The sequence below is a fragment of the Cyanistes caeruleus genome, chromosome 6, assembly GCF_971803275.1.
Source record: "Cyanistes caeruleus chromosome 6, bCyaCae1.hap1.1, whole genome shotgun sequence".
Lineage (NCBI taxonomy): Eukaryota > Metazoa > Chordata > Aves > Passeriformes > Paridae > Cyanistes > Cyanistes caeruleus.
The window spans coordinates 19611364-19634447 of record NC_141706.1 but is presented as its reverse complement, the minus strand read 5'-3'; the positions used below and the strand labels follow the sequence as shown (position 1 = coordinate 19634447).

Here is a 23084-nt window from a genome sequence, read left to right as displayed (position 1 = left end):
CTTGGTAATGAGACAATTCTGATTTTTGAGGGGTCATGAAGATATGAAACAGTATTTTCCCTGAAGCCAAAATAAAACTCAAAACAGGTTGAGAAGTAATATTTCCACTGGGAATGTCCAGAATATTCTAGTCTTCTATGGGGGAAAAAAAAAATAAATCTGGTTTACAGAAGCCTGGTTATGACTACAAGTTTTCATACTACAGACAGTTCCTAAATTCAGAAGGTGTTAGGGACAGGGGATGCAATAGCAGTATTGGAGAATGGAGGAGAAAAAGAGTGAGTTGCCAACTGTGACTGGTGAAGTGGTGTTAGGGAAAACTGGGGGAATTTGAGAAGTGGTTGGTTACATATATTATACATATGTATACATACATACACACATATATACATACATATACATACATATATATATATATACACATGCATACATACATACATACATACATATATTACATATAGTTGGTTAGTTGAGTCTAATCAACTCAACTGCTAGGTACTATTTTTTTGAATATCCCTACAAGCAAAAACCCCTTTTCAGCCTGGGATTGTAAGCATTGATTTTAATGGTGGCTCAGTGTGGAAAAGGCATTTTTGGCTGGTCCTGAAAAGCTGTTGGGAGGACGGGAGGGACACTGGGGTTTCAGCAATTACATGTAGCACTGCAGGAAGACATCCATCCCCTTCTGCCCCATGTAGTCTGTGGGAATGAACAATGTGGGAACTGGTGTCAGGTTAAGTGAGTAATTACTGCTACATTTGTATAAAGTTGAAGAGTGAAAGTTTGTCAGCTCAGCTGAGAGGCAACAGCTTCTTCCTGATGTTGCTTGTTTTTGGTCTAATGCGCCCCTAGGAAGAGCTGTCTGGGGCCTGTTTGCTGGTGTACCATTATGTAAATATTATTTCAAAGCAAAAGTAACTTACTGTCTAAGTGACTGTCTAATATGATTCCAGATTAAAATATTCTGCAGTGAGCAGAGATCAATGTTGCCTTTTTTAAACTTTGTGAGCACCTGCAATTAAATGTAAATTAATCGAAAACAAATGTTGAGTTAGGGTAGATTTTCACTTACGTGATAGATCTCACCTCTTGGTATATTTTAATGGAGGTACTTGTATAGCATTTACTCCTAGAACTACTTCTTTGCATGTATTTTCATATCTCATTTATAAGGTAAGTAAGGAGTAGTTGGATTATTCCCAAACTTTTGAAGTTTTTGATCCTGTGGTGATGAGGAAAATATAAGTTTAGGTAAAGGTTTAATTTCTCACATATATATTTGGTGAACAGGAAAGGAAACAAGGCTTGCAGTCTCAGATTTTTTTATCTTATTTTTAGAATTATATCCCTTAGTAAAATGAGTATGGTGGTTTTGCCTCTTATTGTGTTGCATTCAGCAGTGAGAGTAAAGTCGCAGCAACTTGGTGATAAATGACACCCCCCCCCTCAGCCCCCTTCTGCTCCCAAATGCAGGAAGAATTTCAGTCATGCAGTTGTAACTGATGATATTTTGACAAAGGCTTCTCTGTGTATTTGCAGCAAAACAGAACTCATATAAAATATATATGCTTTGATGTAAGTGGCAGGCAATGTGTTGAATTTCTCAAAGACTGTGGGTTGCCTAATATTTAATTTTAAATTAACAGCTTTTTAGAGAAAATAAAGCAAGCTCGTCTCTTGCAACTAGATTTATTAGGAAGAATTTTAAGGCAAATCTAATGCAAACAATGTGACCTACTTACATTAGCATTACACGTTAGGTAATTGTTTTAACGCAGCGTATTGTTGAGACAAAATTTAGTTACCAAGAGCACTAACAGTGAGTTTTCTGATTGGTTTGTATGGAAGTTTGTAACAGGAAAGTTGTAAAATTACTGAAGCACTTAGACTAGAAGTAATTTTGTATTTTGAAGGCAGTTTTAGAACAAAACATAGTAATTCCTGATAATTTAGTTGCTTTGAAGTAGGAGTCATGGAACATGTCAATGCTCTTTTAATAAATTTCATACCTCACCAAAGTGCAGAGATTTTTAATTCATACATCTGAGGAGAAATTTACAGGTTTAATCCTCCCATGTGTACTCCCAAAGTACTCCAATTTTACAAGAATTTCATTAAAATTATGAGTGCAATAATTGTTTGTGTTTTGCTTCAAGTAATTAATCAGAGTAGGGATATTTTCCCGAAATAATATATTTAATTTGGCTTTACAGAACAAGCTGATTAACTTGTTCTAAATGGGAGGAAGCCCAGAAGGTGGTTGTCTGCAAACTTAACTCTGCAAAGCTGCTGTGGTCTCCACCACAGAAGTTGTGTGGCTAGGGACAAATGCTGAGAGCCAATTAGAATGATGCATCATTTAAACATCTGTTTTCTGATTTTAGGAATTACCTGGGATATAATATCATAATTATGGTTTCTTGATATATCTAGATTTAAGTTTATTGTCTTTATCTCAAAACACATGAGAGAATGATGACACTGAGTGGATGTGGTCAAGGAAAGGCCACATGTCACTCACATCAGTTACATAAATCAAATTAATTCTGGTTTGTTTCTCTGAAGCCAGGCTGAAGCACTGAAGCCAGTATGGAGACTAGTTTTGGTCCTTTTCCTCTGTGTGGCTGTTGTTGGGAGGAAACGATGGCAATGTAGGCGGTATTCTGCTCTGATCTTCCCTCCCCTTTCTTTCTTTCCCTGGGCAGAAAGAGAGGAGTCAAGGCATTAATGAATTTTTTCCCAGCTAACAGGGAGAGTGCAAGCATGGTCCTTTTTAATGACCGTGCTTCACTTTTGAATGCTTATGGGTGCTTCAGGCTTAATTATGAGAACTCTTAATGGCTGACTGGAGCTGACGGGTCTGCAAACAGTGTTTTGAAAAGGAACTATCTTAGGTATGTATCAGTGCTCAGTCATTAAAAAAAACCCAAAAACAAGCTTGTAATGTTTCATTTGAAACTGTATTTTTTCAGGTGTGCTGTGTGCTAAATGCCTGAGGCAATATGAGGGTTTTGTACTGATGTCTTGCTAACCCTTTTGAGTTTTCCATCCTGAAACTCTGAATGTGTACTGTTTACTTAGTGACATGCTTTGCAAAGTTTGCTTTGGGATTAGAATACCTGTTTGATAGTTGAGTGCTATTATCTTCAATAATTAGGGCAGCAAATGTCAGATCATTCTCTCAGTAGCTGCATTCCAGATTTGTGAAAAATTCTGGTTTCTTGGTCCTTGTAGACTTAGCATTCAAATAGATAATTAATTTTTACCAAAGAAAATAAGTATTTGAATGATTTCCAAAGCATTTTAACAGATTTTGAGGGATGAAGAATGGAAGTATTTCTAATATCTTCTGAAGTAATGAAGTTGCTGTAGCAACCCAAAGATCAGTTACAAATCAAATCATGGCATACCTTGGCTTTTTCTTGCAATGCTGAGTCATAGGTTTCGTTGGCCAAGTTTCAGTCCATATCCTTCACCTTTTTGTCCTTGTTGTTCTTAGGGGGAGGAAAAAAAAAAACCCTTCTCTTTTGACAAAGCATCTGAGTTTAGGTGTTCAGGTGTTATAAACATGAATCATCTCACAGGCTTCAGAGGATTAATTGAAATATAATCAGTGATTTTTGTGTGTATGTAAGTCAGTGTACATTTTAAAGGATGTCCTCTTTGTCTGTTTTGCACACAAATGCATCTTCTGTCCTTGAAAGCCCATGGCCCCTGTTACCTTGTGTGTTGCCATTCCTGGTGCTTTTAGATACTTCATTTTTTTGGTTGTTTTTGCAAATATCATTGTTCTTTTATAATTCTGTGCAATCTGTTCAGTTCTTAACAGTGTGACTATGGGTCAGATGTGCATTGTATAATGTCATGATTATGTTTAATTTCTTCCACTTCAAGATTGGGTATAATATGGAAATAATAAGCACGTAACAGATTGCTGTATTGGGGATGTAAAGGATTCTTTAGCATTGTTTTTTTCTGAGATTTATGTAGATTAATGTAGAAGAAAATGCCAAAAGTTTGCACACCAACACAAAATGAAGAATTTCACTGGTTCACTGCTTAAAAACACTATTATGAAATATTTACATTTCAGAGAATAGATTTAATAATACTTCAGTTTCTAGTCCTGAATTGTCATTTATTGGGACATGAATTGACCTAGAAAATAAAAATATTGCTATGCAAATTAAATTTCTTAAGTGCAAATACAAGTATCATAAAAAGTGCCATCTGTCTAATTAAACAAATTAAATATTTCTTTGGTGAGGTTGGGAAGACATAAAATTGAATAAAACTATGTATACAATGTTTCTGTCTTTTAACAAAAGAAAACTCACCCTTCTTAGTAGTCCAGGTGTACCTGTGGGGAGGAGGAAGCAAAATCCTGTAGATAGAATCCAGGAATGGATGGATATGCTGTTTTATTATTTTAATTAACAGATATTAAGTTGATAACTATAAAGAAATCTTGAAACTGATTTAAGTAGGGAGTTTTCAGAGCACTTCTGTGTAGTTTTAGGAATGAATCTGATATTTTCCTGAGTGTGAACTTTTATTTGCTTCATCCTTATGACCTTCAACTGGTTTTAATATGCTGGTGTTGATTCTAAAAATATTTTATCAAGAATGTTTCAGATTACTTGTAACAGTGGTAATAACTGAAAGCAAGCCAGCTCTGGTTTAGAAGCCTTAATTAGGAAAGCTTATTTGGGAAGTGGTTTAATTTATCACCCTGACCTCAGAAGTTTCTACACCCAACAGTTGCTTTTTACTTTTGTTCTTTGGAGGCACATCGAATTACGCAAAATGCCAATTTAAAAGTGAAGTGACAGTGTTACATTTGCCTCTACTTGTGACACTTTTCTCTTACCTGATAGGTGATTTGCACCCTTTGCAAGGCATTGTAGTTACAGTTTATTTGCTAGTTTGAATTTTGAATAGGTTATTATTACAGATAAGAATTTATCAAGGCTGTTAATTTAAAATACATCTTGATTAAGAATCACACTTGTGCAGAAGACTTTGCTTTATCCTGAACCTCAAAAATAGACTCCCTGTCTGTATCTGCAGTCCTAAAAGAAATATATTATCTGGAGCATCATCGAGGTCCAGCAAGCTGACTGCCATTAAATAGGCATAAATAGTTTGTATTAATAAACTGTGTCTGTGGAGAGAGAAATTTGCTATGTTCTGGTAGATCACACAAGTTAATATTTGTGTCATGATAGAAAGTAACCTTGCTTTCTAAATTCAAAGTAATTAAAAAAATTGCTTATAATATCAGTGTTCTGACTTCTACATGTGTTTGAGGTGACTGTTCCAGTGAAGTCACTTCAGCCCAATATACTTGCGTGCATACTCAGTAATTATGCAATCCTAGATTTCCTGTTTGTTTTTGGAAAAAGTTGATTCCTTTGAAATTTATTTGGCTGACTCAGGGTTTTGGTGTGTGAGGCAGTTTTTATGGGGTTTTTTTTTGGTTGTTGTTGTTTTTTGTTGGCTTTGTTTGTTTTGGTTTCTTTCAAATTCAGTCATTTTTGTTAGTTTTCTAGTGAATATTTTCGTGTCACTTGACAGGAAGTATTTATCCAGTAAATTTAATTTTTAAGTAGAATAAAGTAGCTTAATCCCATTTCTGGCTCTCCATGTTTATTTTTTTTCTCTCTATATATAATGATGTAATATCTTCATGAATGCTATTTTTCTAGTTTTTATAAAAGTCATTTCAGATTTAAGAATATGTAATTATTTCATACAGTGAGAGACTGTAATTTGATTCTCACATTATCTTTGAACTGAAATTTGTAATACCTGCTGAGTCTACAGTGCACAAGATTTATGCTCTTGTATTTACAAAGGCAGTAAGCAGAAAATAGAACTGTCACTCTGAAATGGTCTCTGTAGAAGGTACAGGCCTTAAAAATCCCTGCTCTGTTGAGCGAACCTCCTGTTTTCCTTGGAGGAACAGTTTCCCCCTTGCTGGTAATGGCTGTGGTGCTGTTTGCTCTGTTTCTGGGTAAAGGTCATGGGGATGATAGAGAGTGAATGAATGTGGTGGCTGAGGGTAATGTTTCCTTCTACTTAAAGGTGAGATCATTCCCCAAAGTTTACCTAGGTTAGAATTCAAGGATGTTCAGTACAGGCTGTTTGATGTGCACAGGTACAGAATAACTAATGTCTATGTGCCTCAGACTGTCACCAGTGATCAGGCCAATCCTGGAAGATAGTTTCCATTTGCAGGTTACTTGAGGCTGATTGTTTCAGCTGGAATTGCAGTTGGAGAGGAGGGCAAGGCTGTTAGCAGGGTCCTTCACCTTTCTTGTCTTGGTCATGGTCAATGGCTTTATGTTTGTTTCATGACTTGCAGGAGGTTAATTTACAGCTCAGGTGTTCTTCCCTGCCCCAGAAGACATCCTCATGTTTTACTGCTGACAAGAATTTTTCTTGTTCCTTCTGCAGATTGTTGCAGGCTAGTTCAGACAGCTGCAGGGCAGAATGGCCTGTCTGAAAACACGGCACCTGGTTACACAGCAACCTCATTGTGGCTTTGGGTGTGCAGGCAGGAGGGTTCACTGCTCTAGTTCAACAGGACAGGGTTATCTCTCTGCCAGGCAGGGTGCCAGCCGTCTTCAGTTACTCATGAATCAATTGAGAACCTTTGGCCACAATGAAGAGCTGTTTGGCTTCTGCCTGAACACTTGCTAAACAGTAAAGAAACACCCACTGGCTATCTGACATCTAGATGCAGATTGCAGTTTATTAATCTCAGTGCTAGTGCATGATTTTTTCCCATGTTTGATATCATGCACTATGTGTGAGCCATTGAGAATTTTGAGAATTCATGGGTGACTGGTGGTAAAAGTTACCTAAGCTGTAGAGTAACTGAAATCAATGATGATGGCTGTATTAATGTGCAAAGCCTGAAGAAGCGTGCTGTCTCTTGAGCACCCAGAGGAGAGTAAAAGGAATGGAGCCTTCAGCCACATATAAATGTGGAGTGCCAACTTGGAAGGAATGAAAGAGAGGGAGGCATGTCACCTCTGGTTTGGACACAGAGGCTGTGATGCTGTGCTTTGAGTTTTAATGGCAATGTGTGAATAGTGCCTGAACTTTTGACTTGATGTGTTACTGGAATGTGTCAGGTCAATGGAGGCTGTGCAGGCTGTCCCTGAACTCCTGGTAGCTGAATGGCTTTTGGGTAATGTTGGTTAGGTGGCCTTGCAAGTCAGAGTGATGGTGTTGGACTCTGAACATCTTTACAGCCTTTCTAATAAAGTAGCTAAGAGCAGTTTTATGTTTGGGCTAAAAAGAAATCTTGTTTAGATAAGACTTTAATAAGTCCTTCCCTCTTGTACCAGATTGGGAAAAAAAAAAAAAAAAAAGTTAAAAATATGATTTCTTAATCCAAGTAAGAATGTCTGGAAAGGACTAAGGTAGCAAATGGACATGTAAGTCCAGTAAATCCACTGTGAATTCTCAGGTATATAGATTAAATTCTAGACTTTTTCTCAGATATAGGAATTATTGGTCTGTACTGCTTCCTGAAAGGAGCCTGTAGCCAGTTGGGAATTGTCTCTTCTCCCAGGAAGCCAGTGACAGGACAAGAGGAAATGGCCTCAAGCTGCACTGGAGGAGGTTCAGGTGGGACAGCAGGGAGAAATTTTTCAATGAAAAGTCTGTCAAGCATTGAAACAGACCACCCAGGGAAGTGGTAGAGAGTCCCCATCCCTGGGGGTGTTTAAGAAACAACTGGACGTGGCACTGAGTGTTGTGGTTTAGTTGTGTTTGTGGTTTGTGCTGTTCAGTCACAGGCTGGGCTCGCTGATCTTTGAGGCCTTTCCCAACCTTAGTGATTCTGTGACCTTAAGACAAAGCCTCTGGATGCAGAAATGTGTCCATACCTGAAATATAACCTACTGCTGTGTCTTCCCATTACTTTTACTTCACTGTTCCTTGAAGGACAAATCCTTAATGGAAATAGATTCCTTAAATTTCAGATACTTTATACTTCAAGGCTCTTACTGTTTCTACTTTATGGAGTTCCATCAGTCTTGTCAGCCTGTGTGATTGCAGGAAAGAGTGAGTTGGCAGTTTACCTTACAAAGGATGTCTTCATCATTTCCTTTCTTCACTGTGAGGCTAGTGAGACACTGGTACAGGTTGCCCAAAGAAGCTGTGAATGCCTTATCCCTGGAAGTGTTCAAGACCAGGCTGGATGGGGCTGTGGGAAACCTGATCTAGTGGAAGGCATCCCTGTCCAGGGCAGGGGGGTTGATCTTTAAGTTCCCTTCCAATCCAAGACAATTCTATGTGAAATCTCCTTTAGGAGAAGTTTTAAATTTGCAGTTGGGCCCTGTGTTAGCCAGTGAAAGGCTGGGTAGGTCAGATTAAAAAAAAATAAAAAATAAGGAAACAAAAGAAAAAGAGAAGAAAGAAAAAGAAAATCCTTTTCCTTGTTATCTACATGTGAGATTTGAACTCTACTGATTATTAACACTTATTAGCAAAAGAAACAATTTTTATTTGAGTTGTTTGACCAGCAAATTTAGGAGTGCAGCAGAGATTATGCATTGTCATTGACCCCACTAGTCTGTCTCAGGGAAGAATAAGGAAGACATCCATTGGCAGTGAGGTTACATGGCTTTCTCACATGTTTTTTTTTTCTCCAAAGTACTGATGTTAATAAGTCCTCTTTCCTTCCAGCCATCACTTCTGGGTTGTTTGGGTTTAGGGAATTTTGTTTGTTTGTTTTTCCCCTATATAAATATCCAGTTATTCTTTAACTATGGATGAGTTTGAATTTCCAGTGATAGTGTCCTTCTTCATTTGCAAATTTGCCATTATTCTTGAGTATTGTTGAATATTTCTTTATTTTTGTGTTTTGTACAGGAAGGAGGAGAAAGACTTCCTGTTATGTCATCTAAGTACTGCTCATTATATTGAATACCTTTGTAAAATTTTCTTTGTGAATGCTGTTATTTTCAAACTGCATGTAATTTTATTTTATATTTCTTGGTTTTGTTCTAATTCACTGTCTAATTTATTAGACACTAATACAACAGGCAATGAAAATATCAAATATAACACTTCAGATGGGAGTAAATTACTGATTTATGGTATTGATGTTACAGTAATTTTTGCATGACACTTCATTCTATTTTTATGAATACTGAACATTTTATATACATTTTGATATATAATCACATAATTGTCTACAGAATGCATACTCTCAGTTCCAGGTTTGATGAAATTGATTGCTAGTTATGAGGTTTCTTCTTCAGCCTCACTTGGCTTTAAACAAATATTCCATTAGTTTACCAAGGATGCTACTTGTTTGAAATAGCTGAAAATATCATGAATTTGTTCTTCTCCAGTCTTTCAGCCTGTCCTTTTTGAACTTGAGTTGTATCTCAGTTGAGTATTTCATACCTTTTCAAGCAGCAGCATTAAATACTCTAACAGGTCACTTCCTTCCATACTAAGGTCATGTAAATTCTGGAGCCCACAGTATTTGTGTCCCAAACTTATTTTCTTGCTTTAATTTTGTTCCTGCAGAGTAATAAGTGTTACATGGCATGCTATGCCAAACAATACTAAGGTGGTTATTTTTAAGTGAGCTTGTTGGCTCTGAAACACGGAAGTAAATTTCCAACAGATGTGACTGCAGTTGGAATGAAACCCACTTGTCTCTTTCAGTGGAGGTGGTGTTTGGCAAGTTAGGTCTGGATCCCAAAAGCAGTTGTGTTCTGCCTTCCACCCTGCTTGTAGAACTAAAGAAGAGGGGCATTTGTTAACTGTAGGGTTTTGTTATGGGGAGGCTTTCTCTTTGGTCCTAACCAAATTTTCTTTCCCTTTTCTCTGTCTTAAGCCACACTTTCCCTTTCTGTTTCCAGTGAAGTGGTGTGATGCCTACCAGTGAAGGATTCCACTTCTGGAAAGATCATCTTAATACAGTTTTTGTCTGCCTATCTCACTTTTCCCCATCTTTAAATGATGTGGAATGCTGTCTACACATTTGAAAACTGCACTTTCCACCATGTTTTAAAATTTAAATGGCTTTTGTATTTAAATTGAAATTTCAGAGCAATAAGGCTTCTGTTGTGTTAGAGGTAGGAGCAAAAGGCAAAGAAAAGCTCTATTCTGAATATTCCCACACATCTTTTCCCTCAAATGCTACAGCTGTTTTATCCCTTCATAAATCTTTAATCACAGGATTTCAATACTTAATTACAAAAAAAAATTAACCTCACATCATTCCTTTACTGTCAGGCTGTATTTTCCTCATTATGTGGATAAGCTAGGCATTAAGAGACTATGTGATTTTTGCAAAATGTCATGGCAAGCCACTGGCAACCTCTAAGACTCCTAATTTATAAGCCGGTAATCTGCCAATTTGACACTAACATTCTTTTCCAGCTGGCAAATCCAATGGAAACATCCTAAATCCCAGTTGGGGCTAGGAGTAGTTATTCGAGTTGAGAGTTACTGCAAAAATGTGCTAATGCTGCTGTTATCAGTGTCAAGAAGACACCACATAGAGGATACACAGAATACAAGTGCAAGTGTCTCAGGGGTGTACACACAAGGGACTGCTCAGGGCCAAGCACAGCAGTGCAGAGGAGTCACTGGCACGTCCCTCAGCAGCTGTGGCCATGGGGATGGAAGTTACCAGTATTTGTCCTAACATTCCTGATTAGGAAAAGGGAACTCAGGTTTAGTAGAGTTTTCTCTTCCTCTCACGTGCACACAACTTTTTTTGGTGTTCCCCAAGTGGTTTTGAGAGTCATGAGTGCTGCATACTAAACACGAGAGAGATGCTTTTTCAAGTCTGTTTGTAAAATTTCAGCTGATAGCACAATATCATTTGTGCTTCAACTGCCTTTTCAAGCTTGTTCTTTACAGCCAGGAGAGAGATAAAAATTTATTCAAAATGACAAATGACATATCCAGAAGATTCTTTGTTTTTCCAGATTATCAGTTGGGCAAATAAAAAACAAAACAAAAAAACCACCCAAACCAAACCACTTTTTTTTGGGCAGACTGTGTGCTCTCTTTGTATCCTGGCACTTTTATAAGATTTAAGGAATTGGAGCCCTATGCAGTAATCTGTCTTTTAAGTCAGACTTTAAAAGGTACCTGGGATAGTGACAGAATTTTGTACCATTTTTCTTATGATGGAAATGTTGATTATAAACTGAGGATAAACCAGATGAAACTGATTATTCTTTTTCCAAAACTCAGACAAAATAATATGAAAGTAAGCAGTGTATCATGGGGTAGAGGTAGTAAACTCAACATTTTAATGTTTTCCAGTGCAGCTAGCATAGGTAATGAAATAATTTTAAAAAATCTCTTTTATTTAAAATTTTGCTTAAATTAAGGAAATCCATGTGTGCGGGCACTGCACACTTTCCTTAAGAGTAGTGTAGGTAGATAATCATTTAAGTCTATTTGACATTAGTTATGCCACTGGGCAATACTGTGACTACTCACATGTCTTCCTGCTTTCCAATAGCCTTTCTCTCTTGAGGAAGGCATGCCCAAATAACTTTAATGTATCTTACCATTGTACCAAAAGAAATGTTGCTTTTGATATTTCTTTGATTTAAGCAGTAGTAAAATACTGCAGGAAGGCACACACATAATTTTATATCTATATTCAGTAGCTTAAATAATGTGATTTAAGATTCCATCTCCTCTCCTTCCCTCCTGTTTTTTCCATAGTTGGGAGTGTAGCATTAGAGGATTCTTCTTTAGCAGGGGAAGCTCAGGATGATTTTTCATGCTACCACGGTGCGCACTGCAATCTGATCTTGCTTACAAAACAATAGTACGCAGAGCACAGTTGACTGAAATGTTTCGATGACGTTTTTGTCATCAAGTTCAAGGTCGTGGATCTCGTGCATTTGGAAGGAAATTCTTGCGAAGGGCTGAAACGGTGTTTCACCTGCAGTGTGGCTCTTCATGAGGCGATCGGAGGGATTTGCGGCATTGGCAATAAGTTGTGCTGGTTGCTGGCTGCCTGCCAGAGCAGGGCTGCTGTTCCAGGCAGCAGGTCTCTGCCTGAAAGGCACTGTGCTCGCAGGAAGAATGCGGTGCAGGGCTCTCGCTCGGCTCAAAACCGACGGGCTGTCCTTGCCTCGCTGAGGCAATTGCGTGTTTATGATTTTGTAGTATGTGATGTCATGAGGGTGTTGGCTTTTAGGAATTTCACTACTGAGGAAGCAGTTTGAAATGAAGCAGGCAGAATCCTCGAGACCTTCAAATATGCACTTGCTTTCTTTTTAGTTAGCTTTGAACAAAGGTACAGATGGATATGTACGTACATATTTTTTTAGTAAGGAATTAGCATATGGAACATAGAAGAGATTTAAGTGGATACCATACCCGAAGGCAATGTCGAGCCAGTCTGGATTTTCAAACACTTTTCCTCTACCAGGATATCCATTCTACCAGGTGTCATGCAGGTACATCGTGTTTTAAGTTTTACCTTTTAATGCAGTTGCATATAGAGCTGTAGTATGATGAGTGTGTTAACTGATTTTTTTTTCCCCATTTCTTTGTTCTCAGAAAAAAATTATAAAATTGGAGAGTTAAGCTGTAAACCCTAAATAGTATTTTAGAATGCTACGTGCCTGACCTGATGGTTAAGTTCACTTTTATTTAAAGCAAATATTTTTTATTTTCTAAGCATACCAAATATTTTCAGAGTTTTCTAACTGGATAAATGAAGTTGTAACCTTGGAGATTTTTTTAAGTGAGTTATGTATTCAGATATTTCTGTCATTTATTGGGAGCCAGATATCTCTGGTGTTGAGAAAAGGAAATTATATAGATTTCTAAAACATGAATGATTTTAAGTCTTTTCGTGTATAATTACATAAGGTAAATAAACAGAAGTACTTATATTTTGCTTCTAAGACACATAAAATGTGCACGTGTGAAAAGATTATAAATACAAGTGTTGTGGTAAAGCTAAATTGTACAAGCTTCTTATTTTATCTTTTAAACTCACCAGTCCTTTTTTATTAGTAATCCTTCCTTATGAAAGTGCTGTATAACAGTCTTCTAGTGAATGGGCTGGATCCTAAGCATGAAATTACTCTTCCTGCTGTAGAAGACTGTAATATTGCATAATAATTAGAGGGAATGTGTCACAGTACTTCTGTGGCTGAAAGAGCTCAGGTTTCTGGCACACCTTAATACAGGAATGTAATCTCTGTTTATTGTGTCTAAATCTGAAGTCCCTGCAACAGTAACAGAGGGAGGGGAAAATGGGAGTTAGGACAGGAGTTTTGTGTTATTACTCATATTTCAGTAAGACTTATGAAGAGGAGGATAAGAGAATGAGTTAATTATTCACATACTCAGATCTAGAGAATGAATTTGACAATCTCCATTAACTGCAGCATAGACAGTAGTGTGGGTTAGTTTGGTAAGGCTGCAGTGATGGTCGCTTGTGAGTAGAAACTCAAAAGTGTGAGTGATTCTGCATAGAGTTGATTTAAACACTATTTCATTAGTTTCTTGAAATAGATTCACATATTTGTGTCCCTGTAGCACTACTGGGGCTGTCTGCTCCAGGGTATCAGAGTTAGCCCTTGAGAGGTCAGCCACTGTGACTCCTCATAGTTTGTTGTCCTTTGGCTTGTCTTTAGTGGATGCTGAAGCCTAGTAACCTTTCTCTTTTTTTTTCTGGACAGTTTTTGTGATAAAAGGCATGAATAAGCTGGAAATTAGGCAAGAAAAATTCAGTATATAGCAGCTGATGTGAAAACCTTCTCTTCCCACCCATGTGTTAGGTTCTTAGTCAAAGTCACAGCTTTTCAGTCCTGCTCCTTAAGATCCGAACATGCGGAGCCACAGCCCAACTCCCAAGTTTGCACAGTGACCTTCTGGACAAGAATGAAGGTCTCATGAGTGGGTTCCAAGTCCTCTGTTGTGAAAAGAGAGAGATTAAAGTTCCTGAACTTTTGGATCCCTGTTGCTTATCTGCATTTTGGTTTTAATTCTCTCCTTTATGTTTTTTACATGGTTTTAAATAGTTTTTCAGCATTTCAGTGAAGTCTGTGTTTAATAATTTTCAGATAAGATAATTAGTTTCTGTTATATGCAACTGAGCTTATTAAGATCCTGTTTTATGTATGTAAAAAAAGGACTTACTTCTTTTAATGACTAAGTCATTCTGACTTTGCAGCTCTATTTCAGTGCCTAAAAAGAGAAGTTCCTTACATTGTCTACAACCACTGATAACTGTAGAATGTAAAATTAGTATTCCTTCAGTCCCTTTAGAGCTCATCCTCAGTGCAGAATTTTTCTTTCAGAATAGTAACATCCATCCATTTTTGCTTGGGGAGTAGTGTACCTTGCAGAGACAGGGCTGAATTAGAGTCTCCAATGCACTCCAGTGCAATGCCTATTTATTTTACTCCAGTAAAATAAATAGGCAGTGGGACTACTGTTTATCATAGTTGGTTTGTGATCTTGATTGGTTTGTGATCTCTAGTGAGAAGGTTAGTGTACATTATGCTAAACTTGCGTCTTGACAGACGTAAAATCTACCGTGGCTTGCTATTGAGATGGCATAGAAGTCCTGAACAGAGTTCTGGAAAAACTCTCTCTTCAGGAAGGTTTTTGTCCTTTTTTTTGTAGATCAAACTAATTTTCCACAGATCAGAGTTGTCATTGGGATTGCTAAGTGTTCCGAATGGATTGTGCTTTCTGTTACCCATAAGGAATAATAGTTTTGGAGCAATATTTTGTAGAAATGGGGATGGTAGCCTGTTCTGGAGGAATGCAGAGTCAGTGTTTGTTCATTTACAGTTTTCTAAGATTGCTTAGGGCATTGTTTATCTTGGAGATGACCAAGATGCTGTCTCCAAAACCGGGTCACTCAGAGTAGCATGGCCTCCTGGTTGGCTGTGGATTATGGCATTGTATATATCAGGAGTTCAGCTTGGGGACTGTGTTTTTTGAGCCATATTGCAATTCATTTTTGGTATCCAAGTAATGCAGAATTGGTGTTTCTTGCTTTTCTGTATTTAAACAAAATTTAGAGATGAATATAATTTAGTTTGTGTGTTATTAAGAAAACCTCCTTTTTATTTTATAAGGACAGAATAAAAGAGATCTGACCTTGATATTAGTTTTAGAAAATGCCCCATGTGATTGAAGAACACTTCAAGTAATTTATCATCTTTGTTCTATTACAGATTTGGTATTTGATATAGAAATTCAGAAAAAAATATGGCCATCTGTAATTCATCTGCTTCAAGATAGGTAGCAGCAAATGTCGAATTGTTGTTAAATTGTTGAAATTTAAATGGTAGCCAAAGAAAGACTGCAAGTAAACCTGTTATTACTCAGGCTAGTATGGCATCAACCACAGAGCTTGCATATTTTTACCTGCTTCATCATGTAATGTTGGGTTTTCTTTGTATCATTTGGTGTAGAAGGAAGTCTGTTCAAGAGTCTTTCAAAATAGTTTTACCATGTTTGATTTTCATAAACCTAATCAGTGGATTTTAAGAACAAAGGCTGCACTCATGTCTTTCTCCCAGTTGCCCTGGTATGGCAAGAGCTGTTTATTGTAAGAACATTTGCTATCCTTCATTGCTTTAGGCTGCTAGACAAGAAGAGTGTAGTCTTGTGAGCATTTACTTGGCAAAGAGAAGATATCTGGTATCTTACACATGTTTTATGGGGGAAGCCAGAGCTTTCAGGTCCGCTAGGTATCAGCAGATTGTAGCCATTGTAGAAAACAGTTGTTTTTGTTTGCTTCACAAATTCAGATGCAGTGAATTCACATTCAAATGCAGTTTTGAATAAGAGTTGCATCCCTTTCCTCACGTGGAGGTGTGAGATAATACTAAACCCAACTGTGTCTCAGCTATGGAGCAATTAGTGGTGTTTTTGTGATGTGGTTGGAAATTTGCTGGTGGACTGTGATACTCTTCATACATAAGAAGATTCCCCTTTGTCCTAACCAAAATCAGAACCTTCTGCATCCCTGTGTAATACTGCAATTGCTACTTCCAGAAAGGTCAGTGGAAACCACATTTGCAACAAAAGTCTTGGAATCTCACATATTATTGTACCTCTTCTGTCTGCTAATAAAGAAAAGGGGGAAAACATAGCTATCCAGTTGTGGATGGTGAAAACTTGTAATCTTGTTGAATTCAAGATGAGTCAGTTGCACCTCTGCAGTTGATTCTGAATGCAGTTAATGCAAATTCCATCCAGTCAGTCATAGCAATAACCTAAGTAAGTTACTATAACTGAAACTAAGCAACAAATGGGCAGGGCTTATGTGTGGAAAAGGAAGAGATTTTGCAGCATTAAGCCACTGCTTTTCTTTTAAAGAGGGAGCCACTGCCCACTTCAAATGTTGCTTTTTATTTTAAATTAAAAAAAAAAAGGAAAGCTACTATATTTTAGACAGAGGAATAAATCTTGATCACTTACATGTTGTGCAGTGTTAGAAGACAGTAAACATTTATAAAGAAACAAATTTACTTAGTTTTCTTTGTAGCATAATTTGACATGCTTACCTAAATTAAAATCTCTTGAGAAATAATGTGCCCAAGCAAATAGTAATCAAGAGTAACTAAAATTATATTACATTTTGTTAGTGTTAGAGGAAGTCCTGGGTAGCTATTTAATATTGCTGTTCTGAATATTCAGTAGTAGGCATGTGTATGACAGGGATTTACAGTTGCATTTTTCTTGGAATAGCTATATCAGTTGAGCAAAACTTCCTATATTTTATGTTCTTTGCTGGTTCAGAGCTGTTACCTTTCATCTGTAGGGAGAAGAGGAGGAGAAAGGGGAGGGCAGAATTTTTGACTAAATGGAAAAAATATATACACGAACATGGTGTGCTAAATTCACATTGGCCTTAGAAACGGCTTCCCCATAGAATTTGATTTTTATATATGGCTACAACAAAATGTAGTTTTCATGTTAGGAGAGGGAGATTGGTCTCTGTTTTTTAAATTCCTTCTTCAGGGCTTGGGAAGAACTAGTAAAGAAAGCTGGTGCTGTAGGAATATATTAAATTCAGATTTAAGTAAGAGAGGGAATGATTAAAATCTGAAGAGGACAGCTTTATCTATTTTATTCTCTGCAATATTTAAAATGTGGGCAGGCTATTTTTATATTAAAATGATTTAAATATAATATATATATAAAATTGCTTTATAGGCAAATGAAAAGATTGCTTTTAAGTGAAAGCCTTTTTTTTTTTTTTTCTAAGGGGCCTCATGATTAGAATGTCAGCAGTTATTTGGGCTTGACAGAACAAACAACGCATAAAAAGCTTCCCATAATAAAAAGTAACTTGTTAAGCAAGATTAGACTTGAAAAAAGAGTTTAGCTTGCAAGGAATAAATCTTAAGCACAAGGTGCTCTTTGTGAGAAGACAAAATGATAGGAAAACTGTTAAAGATGAGGCAGGTTGTAAGGTCATCATCTCTAATTTTTTCCAGGAGACAGAAGCATGAAGTGGTGAGAGATGTTGATTGAGGTGTGGCTGGTGTTGTGGCTCTTTGTGGTATTTCACAACTTTCCTCAGTTGCTTCCTTGGAAAAGTGAAGCTGGTAGGAATGCATCTCTTACAGAATGCCTCTGATAGAACGCATCTCTCTGCTCTTCCCGATCTCTTACCTCTTGCTTTCCTGTCAGTCCCCTTTTTTCCCCTCACTCTGTTTAGTCTCCTTTTTTCCATATTTTTTTTCTCTCCCCTATTTTGTCCCCGTCTTAATTGGACATGAAAAGCCACAGTGTGCATGTGACCATGAGATGGACACAGTCCTGCCCGTGGCTCCCTGGTGACCTGCAGGACCAGCTGTGGAGCTGTGTGTGCTGATGCTGTCCCGGTGTTAAACTGAGCTCTTGTAAAACTGCTGGCAGTGGTGCAGTGCGTGTTTCACCTCTGTTGGATTCCATTGGGTATTGCCTTTTTTAGGCGTCTGTATCATTTGGGGCTCCTCAGGTCTCCGTGCATGTTCCAAGTGTGGCTCAGGTTACACTTGCTGGAAAGGGTGTAATCAGATGAACGGGTGGCTGATTGCAACAATTCATTATAAATCATTTGGTCAGGAAAGAGGAAACTGAGGGTAAATGTGAGCATTATGATAATGTTATTTATTAAGGTGTCCTTAAAAAGAGGCAAAAGAATAAACTGCATATGATGCAAAGCGGTAGCTCTGATGTGGACTGCTTACTTTTCTAATTAATTCTGACTGAAACTTTGAATATTTCTTCTTGTTTACCTTGTGCTTTCAGGTCTTTCAGGCTGTTATTCACAGAAATGTAATTGCAGTTCTTCTAATGACATTGATATTTGGGTGGCAGAACCAGTTACAGCAAGTTCTGCATGGCTTTTTTCTTAAGTACTGTTTTCTAAAACATTGTGCATTATGAAGAAAGGAAAAAGTCTAGTGCAACTAGAGATTCAGGTGTAAAATGTTTTGTACTTTCATCATCCTAAGGACTTTAGCATGAAGTGGTGGTTTGTTCCTTTATTTTTGGAACATTATGCATTATTTCTTCTGTTTTAGGGGAATTTGTGTGTTCTGTAACAAAATTTTGTCTGTGTTGGTATAAATGTACACTGACTTGGTTTTGTGAATGCTGATGGTTCTGAATTCTCTTTTGTTCTTTCTGTTAGCATTTCTGCCTCAAGAGTTGACTAATGTACTTGCATCATTAAGTCAATGAATTACCACAGATCTTTTTTAGAAATGTGCTTCCCAAGATTTCCACTCCAGTTGATTCTCTTGGAGCTGAAGGTGCTTGGATACCTCTTGATTACTTTTTAAAAATCCTTACAGGGATGTATCTGGAGGTTTTCTGAGATTCGGTTGGAGTGTTGAGAGAGTCCGGGCTAAGCAGTAAAATGTAGGTTGCAAAATCACCCTTTAACACTGTGAGTTTATGCTCTTGATACAGTGGTTTTGAAATTAAATATGGAAACTAAGTTTGGGTCTTAGAAATTGAGCCTAGAGAGAAATACTGTTCTTTCCAGCATACATGAAAGAAATTTTGGCTTGTATTAAATCCTGCAGTTTAAATGGTGGTCCTAGAAGTGGTCCTGGTTTGTGAAGCATTTAGTTGATAATTTGAGAAACTAGGAATTTATTACAATTTGGTTTGGAGGAAAAAAGTTGGAGTACTGGCAGAAAATTTGTGAGGCACACATTTGCAAGTTTCCTCTTTATGCAAATTAAAAACTTATTAAATCATAAATGAGGGCATTGCAAAAGCTTAGAAGTTGTTTTTGAAACAATTAACTATAGCAAAATTTAAACTAATGCTGTGATTTATGTTGATATTTGAGTGTCTGCTAATATTTGAGTTATAACAAATTGTTAAATATAGATTGTATCTGTTCAAATCAGATGTAGGTTGTCTTTAGTCTCACTTTTTATGCTGTTATTTTGGCAGGTGTGTGATTTATGACATTGCTAATCCAGTTTCATGAGTCCTGCAATTCATTTGAAGGACATCTTCCTGCAGAAAAGGAGAATAAATTTGAGCACTTAGTAAATGAATGCTTATATATTCCATTCTTAGACTTTTTGCAGAAAACCAGACTACTTTTTTCTCACATGCTGAAGAAATAAGACACTTACTTAAGCAGACGGTTGGTCCTGTTGACGTGGAAATGCCTCTGTGCTGCTGAGATGACTGCAATGCAGATAATGCTGATGGTGCTTGCCTTTTCAAAATTTACATCAGGTTTTCAGCTCCTGCAAGAGGTCTCATTCAGTCATGACTTTGGGTGAGGAATAATCATCTGCTGAAACAGACAATTACAGTGGAGAGGACTGTGATGGCTGAGATTATGAGCTCATGTGGGGAGGGTGCCAGGGCACTACATGAGGATGCTGCTTCCCTGGTGTATCTGTCTGGGCTACGACTTGCCCCGACTGAAAAATCCAATCCCATAGAGCACTTCCTCAGAAACTAAGACTTGTGTCGTTTTCAAACATTGTTGCATGTTACTCTCTTTCCTTGGAAACTCTTGGGTGTTGTTCTCTTGGCTTGACAAGACATTACTTGCTTAGTTCCCCTGTTTCCTGTGGCCACTGCCTTGTCCTGCAGTGGGACAGCATCTCTGCTGTGTTCTTTCACTTTTCAAATTTCAACTCTGCCTGCACTTTGCTGCCCCTATCCCTAAAGTGTTGCAGGCCTGCCCATTTTCCCTTTGGCTTTGTAGAGCCTCCTGTTAAAGGCCTTGTGTCTCTGCAGGGCTCCTGCAACATTCTTGGAGCTCTGTAGTTCTTCCCCTCCTCTTCCCTATTCCTATCTAAATAATCCACGTTTTACCTGCTGCTCTAACTACATCATCCGTTTGAAAAATCCGTTTCTTGGCTCTCCTGTTAAACTGCATCAAGTTCAAGCTTGTCTTCCTTGCTTTAAGACATGTCATTAGCTCTGTCCCCACTCTGGTTTTTTACCAGGTTACTCCCTCTGCTTAAGCCTATTCAGAAGTGGATGTAATAAAAATTACTTGCTTTATGCTTACTTGTGTGCTGTTTACCAGGTAAGATTTCTGGATTTGAAATACATCCTGGTTTATAGAATTCATAACTGTTGGTTGTTCATTTATTACTGTTCTAAAAAATGTAATTGCCTTTACAATTACATTTAATTGTAAAGCTGGGAACGAGCTTTACAATTTCTTCTTCAATCAGCTTCTTTTGGCTTTTACTGTTTTCCATTCCCTCCTCAGGTAAAAGCTCGAGTGTTTCCCTTCATTTTCCTACAGCTGTTTGGCCTTTTCCATTGCTCTTAAAAAACAAAAAAGATTGCCTGAAGGGAAGAAGGGAAGTAAAAGAAAAACTTGGAGCATTACCCATAATTGTGGAATCTTTTAATTATACCTTTGTCTTCTGTTGGAGAGAGTAAGGTTTGAGGTGATTTCACAGAGCTAGAAATACTGTTCACAAGAGTTTCTTTGCTGTGAATTGTTCCCACTAATGAAAAGTCAGCGTATGCGTTATGGATTAGAAAAATGTATTTGTATTGCAAATCAACAGGATTTTACTTAGAATAATTATCATGTGTGTCCACTAGGTATTTCTGGTGTTTTAACTCCAGCTTTTCTGCGCTGTTCTGTATCTCTGAAGAGCAGTAGGAAATGTTGGTATAGCTTTTGGATAGCGAAAGATAGAATAATTTTTCATTCTGATTTTGGCTATTCATGTGGAAACCTTAAAGGCAGGTTTGTTTTCTCCTGTGTTACCACAGATGAATAAAAAGCAGAATATTTAGTATGTGGCCTGTGTCAACTTGTTATACTAAAATCTCAGTTCAGGATTCAGAATTGTTAAATTAAAGAAAAGCAGCATGGATCTATTAATGCCTACTAAGAGTCTTTCATGTTCCCTGACAGAAGTGCTTTTCTGGTGTGGATTTATTGCTGCTGTCTGCTGGGCCTGCTTTATTTCAATGTGCTGAAAACATTAGGCAAATATGCAGTGGATTTGGCAATGTAAACTTTTCTATTGCTTTGCACCATGGGTCTTGATTTTATTCCACTGTGCTTTCTCTCTGTATTCTTTTCTGCCCACTCTCACCCTGCTGGGTCATGATGTGCTGTATTTCAGATGCTAAAAGCCCCTAAAGATAAGCCCCTTATTATTAAGTACAAGCTGTTCTGAAAACCTCAATTGCTTAAATGTCATAATTTTGCATGTTTTAAAACCTAAATTTTCCTAACAATTAAGACGTTGTATGTTTGAACTTTCTAAGTCTGCATAGTCTACTTGCAGTGATTTGAAAGAAACTTCCTGTATACTTTATCAGTATTAATGTATATTAAAATTCTATTCTAAAATATCTACTCTTTCCAGTTTCATTTTAAACTTGGGTAAAGTGTGGTTTGTGTAAGTCCACAAACATACTGCCATAATCTCTGGATTTTGTATTATGACTGTGATTTTTTAAAAGTTTAAAAAGCATTACAGATAGTCAATAGCATTTATTCTTTTCTACTTGGGTACAGGATGTGTCAGGAACTGCAATAGGAGATTGGGCTGAAGTTCTTTGAAGCAATGCTGGTGCCTAATTAGTTCTGTTAAGTAGTTGTGTCCCAATATATGAATCTATTCTCTGCTCTGTTATTTTTAAACAATTGCCTGTTCCTTGGTTGTTTTTTAAGTTCTGAATATATTCATGCTGCATTTGTCTTGACAGTTTATTCAGCTTCTCTTTGCATCACATATAGCACATTAAGCCCTGCTTGAGTACTAGACAGAACTTTTTTAGTAGAGTCATCATTGTGAACCTGCTGATTGTGGTTGAGTGCATGGATTTGGAAGTGGAGATCTGTAAGTGTTGGGACATGTGTCTCGGATCAAAGCTGCACATGTGTGTTTACTTCACAGAACTCTGATGAAATACTGGCAGTCTTGACTGGAGCCCAGCCGGAGGCACCTTGTGTTGTGCAAGCAGCTGTGGCTCAAGTTCAGAAGTGTAGTTCAGATGGTTGAATCAGTTCTTTCAAAGAAAGAAAACCATTCTGGACACTGGGAAGAAAAACTGCTGTAGACAGATGAACTCTAATGGCATGAACTGTCCCGTGAGAATCTGCAGAAATTGGTTGGAGTGCTAGAGTTGCTTTGACGAGGTTGCTGTTCTACTGTCAGCTTCCTTACCCATGACAGTATTTACCTTCAAAGATTCAAAGTCAGAGCCATGTCAACCACCATGGTACTCAGTGTCTTTGAGCTCAAAACATAAATTTGTTTCCAAATGGCATCTCTGGCTTTCTTTCAGCTGCTGATTTATTCTGGATTCAAAGTTGTCATGGTAGGGCTTGGGTCGTGATGTGCTCATTTGCACATAATGTGGTGTTCTGTGGAGAGTTCTCACACAGAAACTGAGGAAGGTTTCTTTGGTGATAGCCAGGACAGAAGGCAGAAGTAGGAGATACCCATAGGACAGAGGTGACTTCTCAATATGCGTACCAGACAACTGCAAGGCTGCTGCATGCACATCAACTAACATTTTCACAACCCCCCCTATAGTTCTACAACCTCAGTCAGATGTGATTGGTAATTTGGTGGTTGCATAAG

General features: G+C 37.6%; 1 protein-coding gene across 33 annotated transcripts in view; it reads left to right on the top strand.

The window, feature by feature from the left end:
• Positions 1-23084, top strand: part of PLEKHA7 (pleckstrin homology domain containing A7) — a 145958-nt gene that overhangs the window by 37958 nt on the left and 84916 nt on the right. For 2 of the 33 annotated variants that reach the window (XM_086893166.1, XM_086893163.1), the window contains exon 1: positions 20397-20548. The exons of 27 other annotated variants lie outside the window; for them this stretch is intronic. In XM_086893166.1, the coding sequence (XP_086749292.1) occupies positions 20523-20548 (26 nt within the window). In that variant the 5' untranslated portion in view covers positions 20397-20522. Of the gene's footprint in view, positions 1-11940; positions 12468-20374; positions 20549-23084 lie in introns of those variants that run through there. 4 more of the 33 variants (XM_086893157.1, XM_086893161.1, XM_023929083.2 and 1 more) reach the window with 4 other exon arrangements.